This window comes from Mauremys mutica, chromosome 1 (assembly GCF_020497125.1).
Source record: "Mauremys mutica isolate MM-2020 ecotype Southern chromosome 1, ASM2049712v1, whole genome shotgun sequence".
Taxonomy (NCBI): Eukaryota; Metazoa; Chordata; order Testudines; family Geoemydidae; genus Mauremys; species Mauremys mutica.
Genome location: NC_059072.1, coordinates 130,062,343 through 130,078,203, shown reverse-complemented (window position 1 = coordinate 130,078,203; position 15,861 = coordinate 130,062,343). Strand labels below are relative to the sequence as shown.

General features: G+C 46.0%; 1 protein-coding gene across 4 annotated transcripts in view; it reads left to right on the top strand.

The window, feature by feature from the left end:
• Window positions 1-8,290: 8,290 nt before the first annotated feature.
• Window positions 8,291-15,861, top strand: part of LRP6 (LDL receptor related protein 6) — a 202,933-nt gene continuing 195,362 nt past the window's right edge. For 2 of the 4 annotated variants that reach the window (XM_045000134.1, XM_045000132.1), the window contains exon 1: window positions 8,920-9,155. Coding sequence is in view for 1 of the 4 variants with exons in the window: in XM_045000132.1 (XP_044856067.1) it covers window positions 9,101-9,155 (55 nt within the window). In the remaining 3 variants the exon portion in view is untranslated. Of the gene's footprint in view, window positions 8,393-8,919; window positions 9,156-15,861 lie in introns of those variants that run through there. The other 2 variants (XM_045000135.1, XM_045000133.1) reach the window with 2 other exon arrangements.

Below are 15,861 nucleotides of genomic sequence, written 5' to 3'. Positions count from 1 at the left end.
TGCCAAGTCTATAAACTTAGCTTACAAAAATACCTGTTAATGCTAACAGGGGTTCATCGAGAATGCACCGTAGTTCTTTCTTTGATTTTTATCACTGCATACAAAGCACTAAGTTGAGGAAGATCTTGGCTTCTCTTTAAATACGAATGGCTCCAATATCTTCTCTTTATTGTGATCCTGCCTCACAATCTAAGCAGAGATGGACTGTGTGAGATGTGAGACACTGCAGATAATGGTGTTGGAGAGCCAGTAGGGGTCACACTTTCTTCCAGTACAATGAGGTGAATCTGTACTGAACCAAAGTCTCAGCTTGTTTTAGGGGGTACTGTAATGCTTCTGTAAGGGGACTGTTGCCCCCTTACTAACATTCAGTGGGGGTGTTTTGGTTGGCTAGCTCCCAGCACTAAAAGGGGAAGGGTCGATGGGAAATCAGGACCCTGAAACTGACAGTCCCCAGGAACAATGGGGAGAGGCCAATGCTCCAGGTCAGCCTGATTGACAGAGTGGGCAGGCTAATCAGGGAGTCAGGAGGCCAGGGTGGGTCCCGTCCTCCCGGTGAGTTGGAATTGCCTGGATCAGACAGAGTGGGGCTGAGCTAAGGAGAAAGCAGGGGCCCAAGCTGAGCTGGGAAGCAGAGCTGTGCTAGTTCCAGAGGGGCCAGAAAAGCAGCCACGGAGCCAGAGACACAGCCCAGGGAGAGCAGATCCTGTGCTGGGAGCAGAGCTGCAACCACAGAGCCAGGTGTGGTGAGCAACTGGGGTCAGCGAAGGGGGGACCTTGGGAAAAGGGCTCAGCGCAGAAAGACACCCCTAGCCAAGGGTCCTTGCAGGCCAGACTGGGAGGGGGATCATAACCCAATGTGGGGCTGAGGCTGGGAAGAAGGGTCCCACCACCCAAAGCCTGGAGGTGTGTGGCCACTGCCATTGCAAGTGTCCAACCTGCAGCATCCCTACAGCACAGCCAGGACCTGAGAAGGAGACCTGGGACCTACAAGGAACAGACTGCAAAGTGCCCTGATGTCCAGAGACATTGTTTGGAATGTTCCCTGCCACAGAGCAGGATGATGTTTTTCTTTAACCTCTCCCATTTTTCCTTATTTTTTTTTAATTAATTGTTAAATTGAACAACTTGTATTTGCTTTAAATTGTATGAAATGATCAGTGGGTCAGGGAGGTGCCCAGTTCAGAGAGGGTACCCCGGAGTGGGGACACCCTAGCCCCTGTCCTATGTGACCACAGCAGGGTTGGGGGTTGAGCCCCCCAGGAATCCTGGGCCCAGCCTTGTTGGGGTTACGAGGACTCTGCCAGACAGGAGAGTGGAAGGGGAGCCCTCAAGGTCAGGCAGACCTCTTGGTAAAGGAAGAGGGAGCGAGGACTCAGATCCTTTTGCTAGTCCACTTCACCGGGGTAGCGCAGAAGCCAGGAAAGTTCCACACAATAGCGGGACCATTCCCCCGTTTACACTACCCTACAGGTGTCGAAGGGATGTAAAAAGCCCAAGCCTCTGATGAGAAACTGCTACTGAAAATCTCATAATAATTTTCTTGAGAGGTAAGGTGTTAGCCCTGGTGTCCTGGCTGAATTCCAGTTTGAGTGATTAGATTTTGATTAGCTACATTCCCTCTGCAGTTTGAACTGGATAAAACAAGAGAGTGTTGCTGTGCACTTTTAACTATTGCATTTCATCCCAGAAGTGGCTGTGTTTCTAGGGTTCAATGAGACGTCCCTGTGTACAGCTTGTATTTCGTAGTTTTTAAGGCCCATCAGAAATAAAAGCCGCCATATGAAAGTTGTTGTGCGTTTGTTAACTACTCCCTGAAATGGTGACCTCCCTTTCTTAACCATAGCCATAAACTTCAGCCACCAATCCCTGTGACTAAAATAGTGTGAACAACATGTACAATGTTTTACCAATAGCTAATTCTTAAGCTTCAAAGGATTCAATGCAACGCTTAATTGGTAAATACTGAGGATATGTATTGCAAAATATTGAACTCCATAAAAGTGTTCTGAAAAGGAAGTATTTCAAAATTGTTGTTGCTTTAAAATGCATGCACATTATACTTAATGGGGTCCATATGCTGACTGGGTTTGAAATTTTTTAGCAAATTAAAACAAAACAATGCTTCAGTGCATGTCAGTGTAAAATGTGATCCCTTTGAAATGGATGTTTTAACTCATCAATGCAGTATTAAAGTACTTAAACATACTAAAACTGTAACTTTCCCAAATGACATTTTCATAATTTGGCTTTGAAATTTAGGCATGTTAAACATTAATAAATATTGGGCCTGCCCGGTGGTCCAATGAGTAGTGTAAATCTGGAATCAGAATCCTGCATATGGGAAGCTGAAAGCACTACAACAGAAGCATGCTCTGAGAGTTAGAGGAGGAGAGGAAGGGAGCAGTGGGGGGCTGGGTAAATCACATGATCTCAGATCCACCCTGGCGACCATTACAAATATGCTCCTCCTTCCCTCCCGTGTCCCGCTGCAAGTAAGGTGATGGGCAGGTTCTTGAAGGCTTCCATACCTACTCTCAGGGTATCCCCATAGAATTTCTATTGAAGTGGCTTTTGCTTGGCTGTGGGAGGGCACTCATGGTCTGGTTATCTGGAGATGCAAATAGAGGCTGAGCAACCCGCCACCTCTTCTGGTAATAGGGAAGCATAGGTGCCGACTCCATGGGTGCTCCAGGGCTGGAGCACCCACGGAAAAAATAGGCGCACCCACTGTCAGCCAAGTTCCCCGTACCGCCTCACCTCCTCCTCCTCCTCCTCCCCTGAGCGCGCTGCGCCCCAGCTCCTCCACCTACCTCCCAGCACTTGTCGCCGCCAAACAGCTGTAGCAAGTTCCGGGAGGGAGGGGGAAGGAGTGTGCTCAGGGGAGAAGGTGGGGAAGAGGCAGGGCCAGGGCAGGGATTTGGGGAAGGAGTCGAATAAGGGCAGGGAGAGGGTGGAGTTGGGTCTGGGACGAACCCCCACCGGCGCCTTTAGAGGTCGGCACCTATGTGGGGAAGGGTAAAAAAGAATCAGGGAAAAAAATAAGATGAGAACAAAAAGGATGGAAGGAGAAAGCGGAAACTTTGATTGCCCCTTCAAGTCCCCATTTGCCATATGATCTGCCCCAAAGAATAGGTTCTGTAGATGAAGGGAACAATTACTTGTTTTGCTGTGTAAATGGCTCCCTCTGGTAACAGCAGTGGCACTGACGGGCTCTGGAGAGAGATGCTTCTAGTTTTTCCCATCTCAAGGTTTATTTGAAGAAGAGAGGAGATGAGGAGGATTGCTCTGAGAGGACCTCTGGGGATTATGGGTGGAGGTGGTGCCTTAGAAACAAAGAAAACCAAAATGTTCTCTCTCTCAATCCAAAGCAACCTATTTGTGAGCTTCCTATTTCCTGCTGAAAAGTTGAAGGCACCTCCCCATGGCACGGGAGAGTTGGTGAGGGACAAAATGTCTCCTGTTAATGTTGACCCTAATTATGGACAAGATAATCTAACCCCTTTCTACCTGGTTGTTGATGTAGCTCCACTTTAAAGAGCATTTTCATTTCAGAAGTGAGCCTCATGGCAAACCTCTTCCCAAAGATTTGTCATGAAATGATGGTAAATGCACTTATACTTGAACTGGGGTTGGGCTCAGAGTTAGGGAGGATAAGAATTAAGTCTGTTTCTTTTTAAACAGTGAGTTTAGGGCTTGTGAAAAGTTACAGACTGACAGCGCTGAAACCCAGGGTCTTCTGTTAATGCACTGAACAGTATCAGCTACAACACAGGCAATAGCAGCATAAGCCGTCCCTACATAATGCTCTATCCCCCCAAACTATTGTGCCTCAACCTTGCTTTGTGGTCGTACTTCTAGGGGTGAGCTAGAGTCTTGGGGCAAAATCCTGGACCCACTGAAGGGGATGGGAGTTTTGCCATAGACTTCAATGAGGCAGGATTTCACCCACCGTGCCCATTGAATTCTTGGACTCATTGAGACAATCAGCAAATAAATCAATTCTGATGGTGGTTTCTGTGATGTGGTAGACACAAACTCGTTTGCTAAGCAGTCATAATCCATTAGTTGCTTTAGATCACTACTGACTTGGGCCCCAGTCTTACAAGGATCCCACTGATTTCATCAGGACCTTGTGTTGGTGTAAGAGCCTGCTAGCCTACACAGATCTCATTGCAGGATTGGGGTCTTGGACAGTTTTTGAATCTGTGACCCAGAAATTCTACTTTGAGGCAGAGATTAAATATTAATTAACATGAGGAATCCCTATTAAAATTCAAAATGTACCCTCTTCCCACTCCCCTTTATTTTATTCTGACTCAGCTTAAATCAAGTGACATACTACAAACAGTATGAAAGACCCACAGGTGTAGGCGAGGCCATTTGTCTCACCTACTTCCTTTTGTGGTCCATCTTAAAAACTAATTTCTGTGCATATAAATTGCAAGTAAAGCAGAGAACGTGCCTTGGTTTTTTGTTTGTTTTATTGTCTTTACATTGTGTAGTAGCTGTGTTGGTCCCGGGATATGAGAACAGGGCCGCCCAGAGGGGGGGGGCAAGAGGGGCAATTTGCCCCAGGCCCCGAGCCCCACGGGGACCCCCACCAGAGTTTTTCGGGGCCCCTGGAGCGGGGTCCCTCACTCGCTCCGGGGTGCCGGGCAAACTCTTGCGGGGCTGGGCGCAGGAGCTTCTGCCGCTCCCGGTCTTCGCCGGCGGGAAGGACCCCCCGCTGGCGAATTACCGCCAAAGACGGAGCGGGACCCGCCGCCGAAGTTCAGCCCGGTCTTCGGCGGTAATTCGGCGGCGGGGGGCCCTTTCGTTCCGGGACCCGCCGCCGAAGTGCCCCGAAGACCCGCGGCGGGGCCCCCCTCCGCCGAATTACCGCCGAAGACCGGGCTGCGCTTTGGCGGCGGGTCCCGCTTCGGCGGTAATTCGGCGGCGGGGGGGCCCCCGCCGCGGGTCTTCGGGGCACTTCGGCGGCGGGTCCCGGAACGGAAGGGCCCCCCGCCGCCGAAGACCCCGGGCCCCCGGAATCCTCTGGGCGGCCCTGTATGAGAAAGACATGCTAGGTGAACCAATAACTTTTTCTGAACCAGTTTCCATTGGTCGAAGGGACAAGTTTTTGAGCTTCACTGAGCTCTTCCTGAAGAAGCTTGTGATGGGATGTTAGATGGGATGGGATCTGAGTTACTAGAGAGAATTCTTTCCTGGGTGCTGGCTGGTGAGTCTTGCTCACATGCTCAGGGTTTAACTGATCGCCATATTTGGGGTCGGGAAGGAATTTTCCTCCAGGGCAGATTGGCAGAGGCCCTGGAGGTTTTTCGCCTTCCTCTGCAGCATGGGGCACGGGTCACTTTCAGGAGGGTTCTCTGCAGCTTGAGGTCTTCAAACCGCAATTTGGGGACTTCGATAACTCAGACATAGGCTAGGGGTTTGTTATAGAAGTGGATGGGTGGGATTCTGTGGCCTGCATTGTGCAGGAGGTCAGACTAGATGATCATAATGGTCCCTTCTGACCTTAAAGTCTATGAATCTATGAATCTATAAGATTGGGAGCAAGTCGCTTTCACCAACAGAAGTTAGTCCAATAAAAGATTTTACCTCACTCACCTTGCCTTTCTTATATTGTCCTCGTAAAATTGCACCTAGAATGTTGCACACAGTTCTGGCCTCTGCAGTATAAGAAAAAAAATGCAGAGGGTGGAGAGTAGGTTCAGGATAGGACTAGATATGATAGCAGTGATGAAAGGAGATTGAAGGATCTGACTTGATACTTACGGGAAAAGAGGGCTAAGCTGAGGTAGGGGAAGCCAATAACATTAATTAAGTATCTCCAAGGAAATAATATCAGGAAAGGAGAAGACTTGCATTACAATGACACGGTGAAGGGATGGAATGCTGTAATGTTCTAATGCTAAAAATAAAACTAGCCTGGACCTCAGGGAAGATGTCTTTAAGAGTGAGAGCAATCAGGAGCTCAGACTCCCAAGAGAGGTAGTCAAGACCCTGGAGTTTCACCAGCAAAAGATTAGATAAGACACTAGAGGGAATAATGTAGGGAAATGTGTTGCATGCTTTAGGGGATCGGGCTTGATAGCTCTCAGGTTGAGGGTTTTCTCAGCCCTACTTTATGTGATTATGATAGGGAATTCATCACAGATTCTAGATACTTGTTTTAAAAGGCTAATCACTGTTATACAACATTGATTTTACAATTTACTTTATATTGTAAAATTATAGTCATTTTTCTGCTTAAATAATGTTATGTTTCCCCTGCAGGCTCTTGCCTCAGTTAACTGTGCTGACTGGGGCTGGATTAAGGGAATTCAGTGCCTAGATACATCATGGCCTGTGGGCCCATCCCCCACATGGAGTGGCAGAAGCAGGAAAGGCCATGTCTCTTAGGCTTTGGCTACACTTACACTTCAAAGCGCTGCCGCGGCAGCGCTTTGAAGCGCTAAGTGTAGTCAAAGCGCCAGCGCTGGGAGAAAGCTCTCCCAGCGCTGTCCGTACTCCACCTCCCTCTGGGGAATAACGGACAGCGCTGGGAGCCGCGCAGCGCTGGGGCTTTGACCACACTGGCGCTTTGCAGCGCCGCAATTTGCAGCGCTGGAGAGGGTGTGTTTTCACACCCTGCTGCAGCGCTGCAAATTTGTAAGTGTAGCCAAGCCCTTAGCTGAGAGTCAGGGAGAGCAACGTTAGTCTTCCTTATCTCCCCAGCAGTAGTAAAAGAGGCCTCCTCTCCAAGCCCCAGGTAGGCAGGGGACCTCCCAATATTTACACTGGCAGCTGGGGAAACCAACTTGGTGGCTGGGCAACACAAAGTCTACCACTGGGGGTGATGTTGGTGGGGTCCCCCAGAGCAGTGGGTCTTGAAGTTCCCTCACCATTGGGATGAATGAGGCAGTTCACGTCTCTGAGCTAGTGTTGCAGATGCAGGGAGATATTATTGCTTTGGTTTCACTCTTGTTTAAACGTTTAAGCTTTTCTTTGCAACCATATGGACAAGAAACTTACAATGCATTTTTCTTTTCTTTTTTTTTCTTTTTGTTTTTTTTTTAAATGAAAGTGGAGATTCTGATGTAATCGCAAGACTCAAGAAACTGGGGCCCTAGGCAAGGGTCTATAAGGCCTATACCCTAGTCTGTCTCCGGTGCTGACATCCTACTATAAATGATCACCAGGAAAGAACAAAGTAAACTATGAAATTAGAAGGGTTATTTTTCTTGTGTTTGTAGTTGATCTGAGAATAATACGACCCTTTAAATTTAATATGGTATTTCTCTCAACTTCTGCCCTAAGCTGTTGTGTATTGTGTCTGTGTGCTATTAAACAGCTGCTGCATTCCTTGGTGGGCAAAGTGGTATGTATGTCTCTTAGTACAAATCATTAAGTGAAGTTTGTAAAGTGGATGAAAGAAGCTATGTAAATGCAAGAAAACTTTCATTCAGTGTTTCCAAGTAGGAAAGAGCAAAATATGTAGGGAAATAAACTTTTAAAAAAGCTTCTAAGAATGAATTACTAAATATTTAAAAATCTGTTTATAGTAGTTGACAGAGAAAGGGGAGTGCTTAAGTGGCTATCATTTGGGAAGTGTTTATTGTTACATTTAAATGTGAAATGTTTATTATGTGTTTTATGTTTGTATTTTTTTAAAATTTTTGTTCAAAACCGTTTATTGCATTGATTCGGTGAAGGGGACAAAAAACCAAAACCCAGTGACTTTTGGGAAATGAGACATGCATCATTGCAGTAATTAAGCAGCAAAGTTCTGTTAAAAAGAATAAATCGTATTTTTGCACTGGGAAAGATTAAAAAAAATTCCTCTGCAGTCCATAGTAACCCCACACTGTAGCTTCATTTTACAATGCTGCTCAACTTTTTCTAGTGATACTGATACTTTAATATAACATGACTCAGCCATTCCCCTAGGGGGGTTCTAATTCAATCAGGAGGCCAGATCAGGAAAAGCGTATAAGAGACTGATAAATATTTAAATATCAATATTATTCCACCCTCTTGCGTGACTGACTGGCAGAGATTTTATTTTGGGGGTTGGCTTATGTGGGATTGTAAGAATTTTTTTAAAGGACGCTGCAGTCTTTAGGCAAAACTCTCACTGAAGTCTGTGGAAGTTTTGCTGTATAAGGAGTGCAGGCTTGGTCTCAGAACTTTATATTGGAGATCCCTGCATATCCAGCTGGTTCAAGGGCCATTAGGACTGATTCATTCACAGTGTGTGGTTAATGTACTGCTGCAATAGTTAGACAAAGGGAATTAGAAAGGAAAGAGGCATTGGCCCTTCTGCTCGTCTCCCTCAGCTTCTCCTTGGCTGCAAGCACATAGCCTGCCTGAGCCAGGGCTGCCTTCACCTGAAGCAGGAGCAGCAGCTGTGAGTTTCCTTTGTGCTGCTGCTCTTGCTCTGTGGCTGAAAGTAGGTCCGGCACTCCCAGGTCCAGTGCTGTATCGACAACCGCATCGCACCCCCCTTCCCCAAAAAAAGAGGGAGGAGGGAAAGGAAAATAGTCCCATTGGAATGCGATAGCGGCTGCTGGAGTGTCCCTCCCCCTCGCTGGGGACGGTGCCTGGGCGAAGCGCTGCCTCCCTCCCTCCCCGCCTGTCCCGGCCGCCGCGCTGCCTGGCTCGGGCTCGCCCCGCCCGCCTTTGTCGGGGAGGCGCGGCGGGCTCCGGGCGAGCGCGGGCACCGGAGGAGGGCGCTGCAGCGGGGCGCAGGGAGCCGTCCGGGGGAGGGCAGGGGGCGGAGGCTGCTGGTGCTGAGCGGGGGGGCGTGTATCCCTGCGCCGCGGTGCTCGGCAGGGGGAGGAGGCGGCGGCGGCTGGCCGAGGAGTTGGATGGGGGAATTGCAGCCGCCTTTGCACGGCGGCGGCGGCGGCAGCATGGAGGGGAGCGTTTGCGCGGCTGGTGCAAAGGGGCCAGGCGCCTGCTAGAGCCAGACAGCGGGGGGGGGGGACGGACCTGCAGCTGCTGCTCCCCCCCGCCTGGAAGTATGAACTGGCAGCGGAGCTGCTGCTGCTGCTCTCCCCCGCCAGCGCCGCCGCCGCCGCCCCCCCGCCGGTGAGCGAGCGAGCAGAGACGGAAGATGGGGCCCGGGCTCCGGAGCCTACTTCTCTGCAGTTTCTGCGCCCTGGTGCGAGGTGAGCGGGGAAGGGGGAAAGTTGCGGGGGTCGCTGCCCGTGGCCATGTTCCGCGCCGGGGGCGGGGGGAGCGGCCAGGCCAGGCCGCCGGGGCGGGGGGCCCAGGAGAAGGGGCGGCAGCAGCGGCAGCAGCAGCGCTCCTTGCAGTGCCCCGGAGCCAGCCTTTGCCCCCGAACTAACTTCCCGCAGCGCAGCGGGTAAGCCCCGCACTGGCCGGGGCGGGTGGGGGCATCGCGCGCTCTCGTGCACCCCCCAGAGTCGCTTTCAGAGGCAGTCACCTGGTGGTGAAATATTCCCTGGGCTTCGTGATGTTTGTGTGGGGGTGGCTGGAGTTATTTTTGTTTATCCTGCGTGCTCAGGAGTCATCTTAAAAATACATATTTTTTTGTTTTTGCAAACTTAAAAAAAAACAAACCCGCCCAGGGTTTGCAATCCTCGTTGCACGGAATCCAGGATGGGAGGCAGAGGGGTGAGGAGAATCTGGGCAGCGTTTCAAGGAGCAAAGCATTAAAACATCGTGGTGGCTGGGTGGGTTGGTTTGTTGTTGTTGTTGTTTTGGTCGCCCCCTGCGCCTATCCATGTTTAGAGAGAATTGAAGTCCTGTACACTTCACTGGAAAAAAGTGTATGTAATAATCTAGCGTTTCATTGGATTTTATATGTACCAGATTAAGTGCACACTTGGCAAGAAGAATCCATGCATCTGAAGTGGGGTTTTCACCCATGAAAGTTTATGCCCAAATAAATCTGTTAGCCACAGGACTCCTCGTTGTTTTGGCAAAAAGAATAACTCTCTTCTGACCTGTATTGGGTCCATTCTGGGACTTGAGAGAAGTCTGTGTTTTAGAGGGCTGATTGTAAAGGATGTTGATAGACTTGGCTAATATATACTGAATGAATATTGATATATTTTTCAAAAATAAGGGATTCAAAATAAAGAACTGCCAAATGGCATTGAGTGTTTTTAACACACTATAATATAACATTTAATTCCCCCCTCCCCTCAATTTCCTGTACTGGAGAGAACAAAAAGATAACTGAAGGTTTTGTATGCTGTACATTTGATTACAGTAACCATTTCTTCTTGTTTAAAATCTTTTTTGGTGAGAAGAGACCTGTGTTTATATCCATCACATCACTGTCCTTTTCCATAGATAACAAGGGAAGTGATTCTTTGATATATCAGAAAAAAGCAATCACATTCTGATTTAAAAATTGGCTTGCAACCATTAATTTGTTTTGATGGGAACTTGGGGGAAGGAGATTTGGTTTGGAGGAAGAGCTTGATAGCCAGTTGCTCGCTGCTCTGGAAGAGGAAAGATCCCCCCCCATCACCCTTCCATGCATCTGTTTGCCATATTGCATCCTGTTGGAGAAATGTAAGTATACTTATTTAAATAGGCTAGGTAACATTTCATACCCCACTTGTGGCTGTAAAGTTACATTTTAAGTAACTGGATTTCAGGCAAGGAGGAGAAATAATGTATTTTGAGCAGTACACTTTATTATTTGATACCCATACATTTCCTTAATAAAAACTCATCTAGCACTGTAACTGTTGCCTTAAACCAGACATTCTTCTGTTTTTTTCCCCTTAAGTTGCAATTTGAGCAGGAGTATACAAGTCAGTGGGATATTGGCACCATGACTGTCATTTTTCCAAATCAATCAGCTCTTAGTTATATATTCTTTGCAAGTCTTCACAGACCCGCTGATGCTTTGTAGGAAACTTTGAAAGACATTCAGTTTATAAACCATTCTGGATTGTCATTTTTTTCTCTCATCTCTTTATCTTTTTCCGAGTATATTTTTATCAAAACAACATCTTTGTTTCTTTAGCATTCATCTGCTCCTGTTGTTTGTTTCCCCCACCTGTAATCATAATCTTCTATCTGTGACATTACAGTAATTTCCACCACAGTTACTTCAGGTAGGGATAAGCAGCAGGAGCAGCTGAACTTTGAAGAAACAAAGATCGTATTTTTATGCATATGTCTTTCGTAATAAAGAATGTACATGATATGCAAGCAGAATTGGTTCTGAAGAGAATGTGTTCAATTTCCAGGAGGTGTGAGCAGTCCTTTAATGAGGCAAAGGCACGCATTGCCCACACAAAAAAAACAGGAGTACTTGTGGCACCTTAAAGACTAACAAATTTATTGTAGCATGAGCTTTCGTGAGCTAAAGCTCACTTGCCCACACAGACTATTGTCCGAAGTAAGACTATGTTTTTACATGAGTAAGGGTGAAGTTTTTTGTGCACATGTTTACTTCTTGGTTCGTGAATTTCGTGCTGTGAAAGGTGCCAAGCTGACAGTGTTGGAGACTGAAGCCCCTCCTTTAGACACAGGAATGGAACTGTAATGCATTCTTATTTTGCTATGTCAATTGGCAGCATTTGGTCTTCTAAGAGTATTACTTAGGGATGCCACATTTTGATGCTAATCTTTGATTTGGATACTTAATCATGATAAGCTGCACAGAGACCACTGATGTATCACAAAGGTTACCCAATAGCCAGATGACGGTAGGAATTTTTGAAAATTTGTTTATCAGTCTTGGCTGGATTAACACGGGTAACATTTAAATGCAAAATCTTGTTAATTAGCAAATTATACCCTCATGATCAGGCCTTGGGAAAAGTATACTAGGCACCTACTAGCCAGAGGTTGATATATAATATGTGGGGCCTCTCCAGTGGTGAAACCCTGGTCCCACTACCAGCGTGGGGGCGAATGCTGGTATTCATAAAGGGGAGAGCAGACCCCTATCCCTGTCCCAGAACCTGTCACTGCTAATGTATGGCTCCTCCATCTTCTGGTTTATTTTTGGGATTGGGGCTTCCTCTTTTCTGGACATCAACAATGCCTGCTGTTGCTGCTGCTTGGAGCTTTCCCCAAGGCACAGAGGAGTGAGGTTGACCTGATTCCTGTCAGCTTCACTGTTGTCCACAGTATTTTTAACAGTAGCAGTGAAACTGATCAGAATCTTGTTAGAGGCTTTGCTGCTGCTTGGAGGCAAAGCTGTGGGTAATAGGTCTGTCTGTTAACTAAGGAAAATGACACCACACAGGTTTAAATTTGCAAAGTTACCTCAGTCATAAGTGCTAAAACTTAACCTGTTCTTTTGTAAAAGAGGAGTTACATTCTGCCGGAACTGATGACTTACCTCTTCTTCCCTTCTGGGGGAAAACTTCCTAATTGCATCTGATGAAGTGCGTTCTAGCCAATGAAAGCTTATGCCCAAATGGATTCGTTAGTCTGTAAGGTACCACAAGGACTCCGCATTGTTTTTACTGATAAGTAAGAGTTACTCTTTTTTCAATCCTGCTCATGCAAAGGGTGCATCAAGAATTGATTGACTAGGAAGCTTATAAATTATATTTGTGCAAATATATCATGACATTGTGTTGGACAGACCTTCAGCTGTCCTGTATATAGAATCAGTTCTTGAAGGAATGAAAATGCCTGTTGGGCAATTGATATTTTGACAAACTCCTAATGTGCTCAAAACACTTGTGTTTAACAAAAAAAAATTGTCCAATAAAGACTCTTGTTTTTAATTTAGGAAGGCTATCAAGTTCCAGGCTCCTTGGGCTAGTAGAGACTAAGGGTGCTGCTCAGACAGCACGCTGGGAGAAGACGGGGGGGAAGAGGCATACTGTACCCTGTAATATTTTGAAACAACTAGGTGGGGTCTTAATAGCAGCATTGAGTTGTTCCAGTGGGAACGTCATGGAGTCTTCAGATAAAGGGTTTCTTGAGACCCGGAGCCCCAGTGTTGGAGATCAGACCTTAGAGAATTGTCCCCCAGGTTATCACAATACATTCCCCCCTGTCCGTCAATCCCCATATGTATAAAAGATAGCCCAGTTTTGATTGGCTCTGTATCATTCCTTAGAGATCAGTCTGGCATCGTTCATGCCATATTTTCCATTTGCTTTGCCTTGTCATTGCCATATTTCAGCTGAGAGCTTTCAGAAACCAGCATGATCTAAGGTTTGGCAAATGCCATCATTAATACAGTATTTTCCACAGTTGTATCCCTCACCCTCATCAAATCATCACTGAAAGATTTTTTTAAATAAAGTATTAGGAAGGTGATTATAGCACCTGTGGCAGAGTTTAATGTGGCTGGGAGCAAAGATGAAGTAGCATTATGGCAAAGTGTGTTCAGATATGATGGAGTTTGCTGGTTATTTTATTTTTATTTATTTTTTTTGGTTAAAGTTGTAATTTACTTTGTCAGTGGTTCATGAAGGGGATGCAGTACTTGTATCCCCCTGTTACTGTAAAACTATTCAACTGAAGAACTTATTGTAAACATCATCTTACAGAAATATTGTTCAGAGTGACATTAATAATTTTCTGGTTTCCCTCCTCTCCTACGTCCCAGTAAGTGATCTCTGCTCTTCATTTGTTAAGTTTTAGCTGGAAGTGACAATCTGACTTCAGGGATAGCAGGTTGGGCTGGGGGTTTTGTTGCAGTTGTGCAAATTTTTCAGCTAGAAGATAGCAGCTCAGGAATGTTCCTCTGCTTGAGTTCCTACTTGCGTGCTTCTGGGAATCAGAAAATTTCCACCCTTTTTGACAAGTATTTCCACCCTTCTGGTAATATTGCATCCCATATGTGCCCGCTTCAAGCAGTCCACCTCAGTGCACTCATTGCTATATTTACTTCTTGATTTGAAGTCAAGTAGTGTATAGCATACTGTGTGTGTGAGAGAGAGACACACACACACAGACACTCATCTCCTGATCTGTCACCATCCGTTTTCTCTGGCAGCCAGTCTTCAGGCTTCAACACTGTCCTCTTTGTTCCCAGCATATTCATCCTCATTAGCTTCCTGGCAAATGTTAATTATGTGGGTTGGCTTGCTGGTGAGTTGTTCTCCAAGAGAGTCCAGTTTCTCATACATGGGAGAGATGATTTTGGAGTGGCACCAGAAATTCAGCTGTTATCCCTGGCCTTCTTGTACAGGACCACTCCCAATTTGGCAAACTGCCTTGATACCTTCACGTACAGAGGTGTACTGCACCTGAACAGGCTGATAGTTCTAGGTCCCAGCAGGAGCCCCTCATAGACCTTGGACCAGCTTGAAGGATTCCACAAATACAGCTCTTGTAAACTGCGGATAACTTGCTAAATTCTATGCTACCATCCGTTTCTATGAGGTAGCGCATCAGGGACATGCTTTAATACCCAGCTATTGCTAGGGTGACCGGATGTCCTGATTTTATAGGAACAGTCCTGATATTCGGGGTTCTGCCTTATATAGGTGCCCGTTACCCTCCACCCCGTCCTGATTTTTCACATTAGCTATGTGGTCACCCTAGCTATTGCTGCAAGTAAAAATACTGGTAAGGGATTTCCTGTAACCACGGATGTTTACCCCATGGATGCCTGATGTAGGGTGCTTACTGTGAAATGAAGGAATGCTGCTGCACTGATGGTGGCTTCCTGTTTACATCAGGCAGACTACACTTGTTCATCTAAAGCCCAGCTAAGCCACTTGTCCCAGCCATTGACTTAGGGCACGTCTTCACTGGCAATGTTAAAGCGCTGCCATACCTCTCCCAGCTTTCTTAAAAAAAACACCTCCATAAGGGGCGCAGCTACCAGCGCTGGGGCACTGTCTACACTGGAACTCTACAACGCTGAAACTTGCTGTGCTCAGGGGTGTGTTTTTTCACACCCCTGAGCAAGAAAGTGGCAGTGCTGTAAAGTGCCGGTGTAGACAAGCACCTTGGATGGCGGGCGGTGTGTAGGACACAAGGGTTTGTACAAGTGTGGCATGGTCCAGTTTTGGCATGTGATGGTTATTTATTATTCTTCTGAGCCAACTGTAGACAAGCCTTTTTGGGATTGTCTCTGTTTTTTACCTGGTTATTACTAATAGTTGATTTGGGTGACAAGAGAGTATTCATTTTCCTCTTAAATAACTACCAGTATTTACACAACTTATTCCACATATTGAGCAGTTTAACCAGAGTTGCATAATCATTTGCCAGTGTAAATGAAGATGCAGTATAGTTTTGTAAAAGCACAATTTTCCAGGTTTTGGGAGGGGAAAGCATTGCATCTACAATTCTATAAATGCTGGGTGATGACTGCCCTAAAAATTAAATAGGAAAAATCTATTTGTACTTGGCAGGCAAATTAACACACTAATAAAGACTTAATTTAACTGTCCAAATATTCTTGTCGTTCATAAATATTTATGGAAAGGAATTCACAGTGTGAGAAGATTAGCTATTTGCTCCAAATGGGCAGAGCTCAGTTTGACTAAAATGGTGGTATTTGCATTAGAAATTAGCTTGTCATAATTGTTTTCTCCTTGCCATTATGTCCTTGTGTGTGTTGCTTACTAAAGTTGTTTGTTTCTTTTTACGGTGATTAATTAGCTACTGTTTAAAATATAAGCCTGTGCATTTCAAGTCAGTTGGCAAGACCCCTAAGCAACTTGGAAATGAAGTCAAACCTACAAATCTAAGGGTAGAGTGTGAATACTGTATCATTTTTTTCCAACTGGATTAATAATATGCATTTGGGATTATCCCACTTAAATTGTAGTTTAGTTATTAACATTCTTTTAGTTAAATTTACTGTATTAATTTTGGGAGAAGTCCCCAAAGTTTTAACATAGTTTATTTTATTTTAAAGATAGAATATTCAGTGGCTTCTGATGTGCTACTAATGAATGCTTT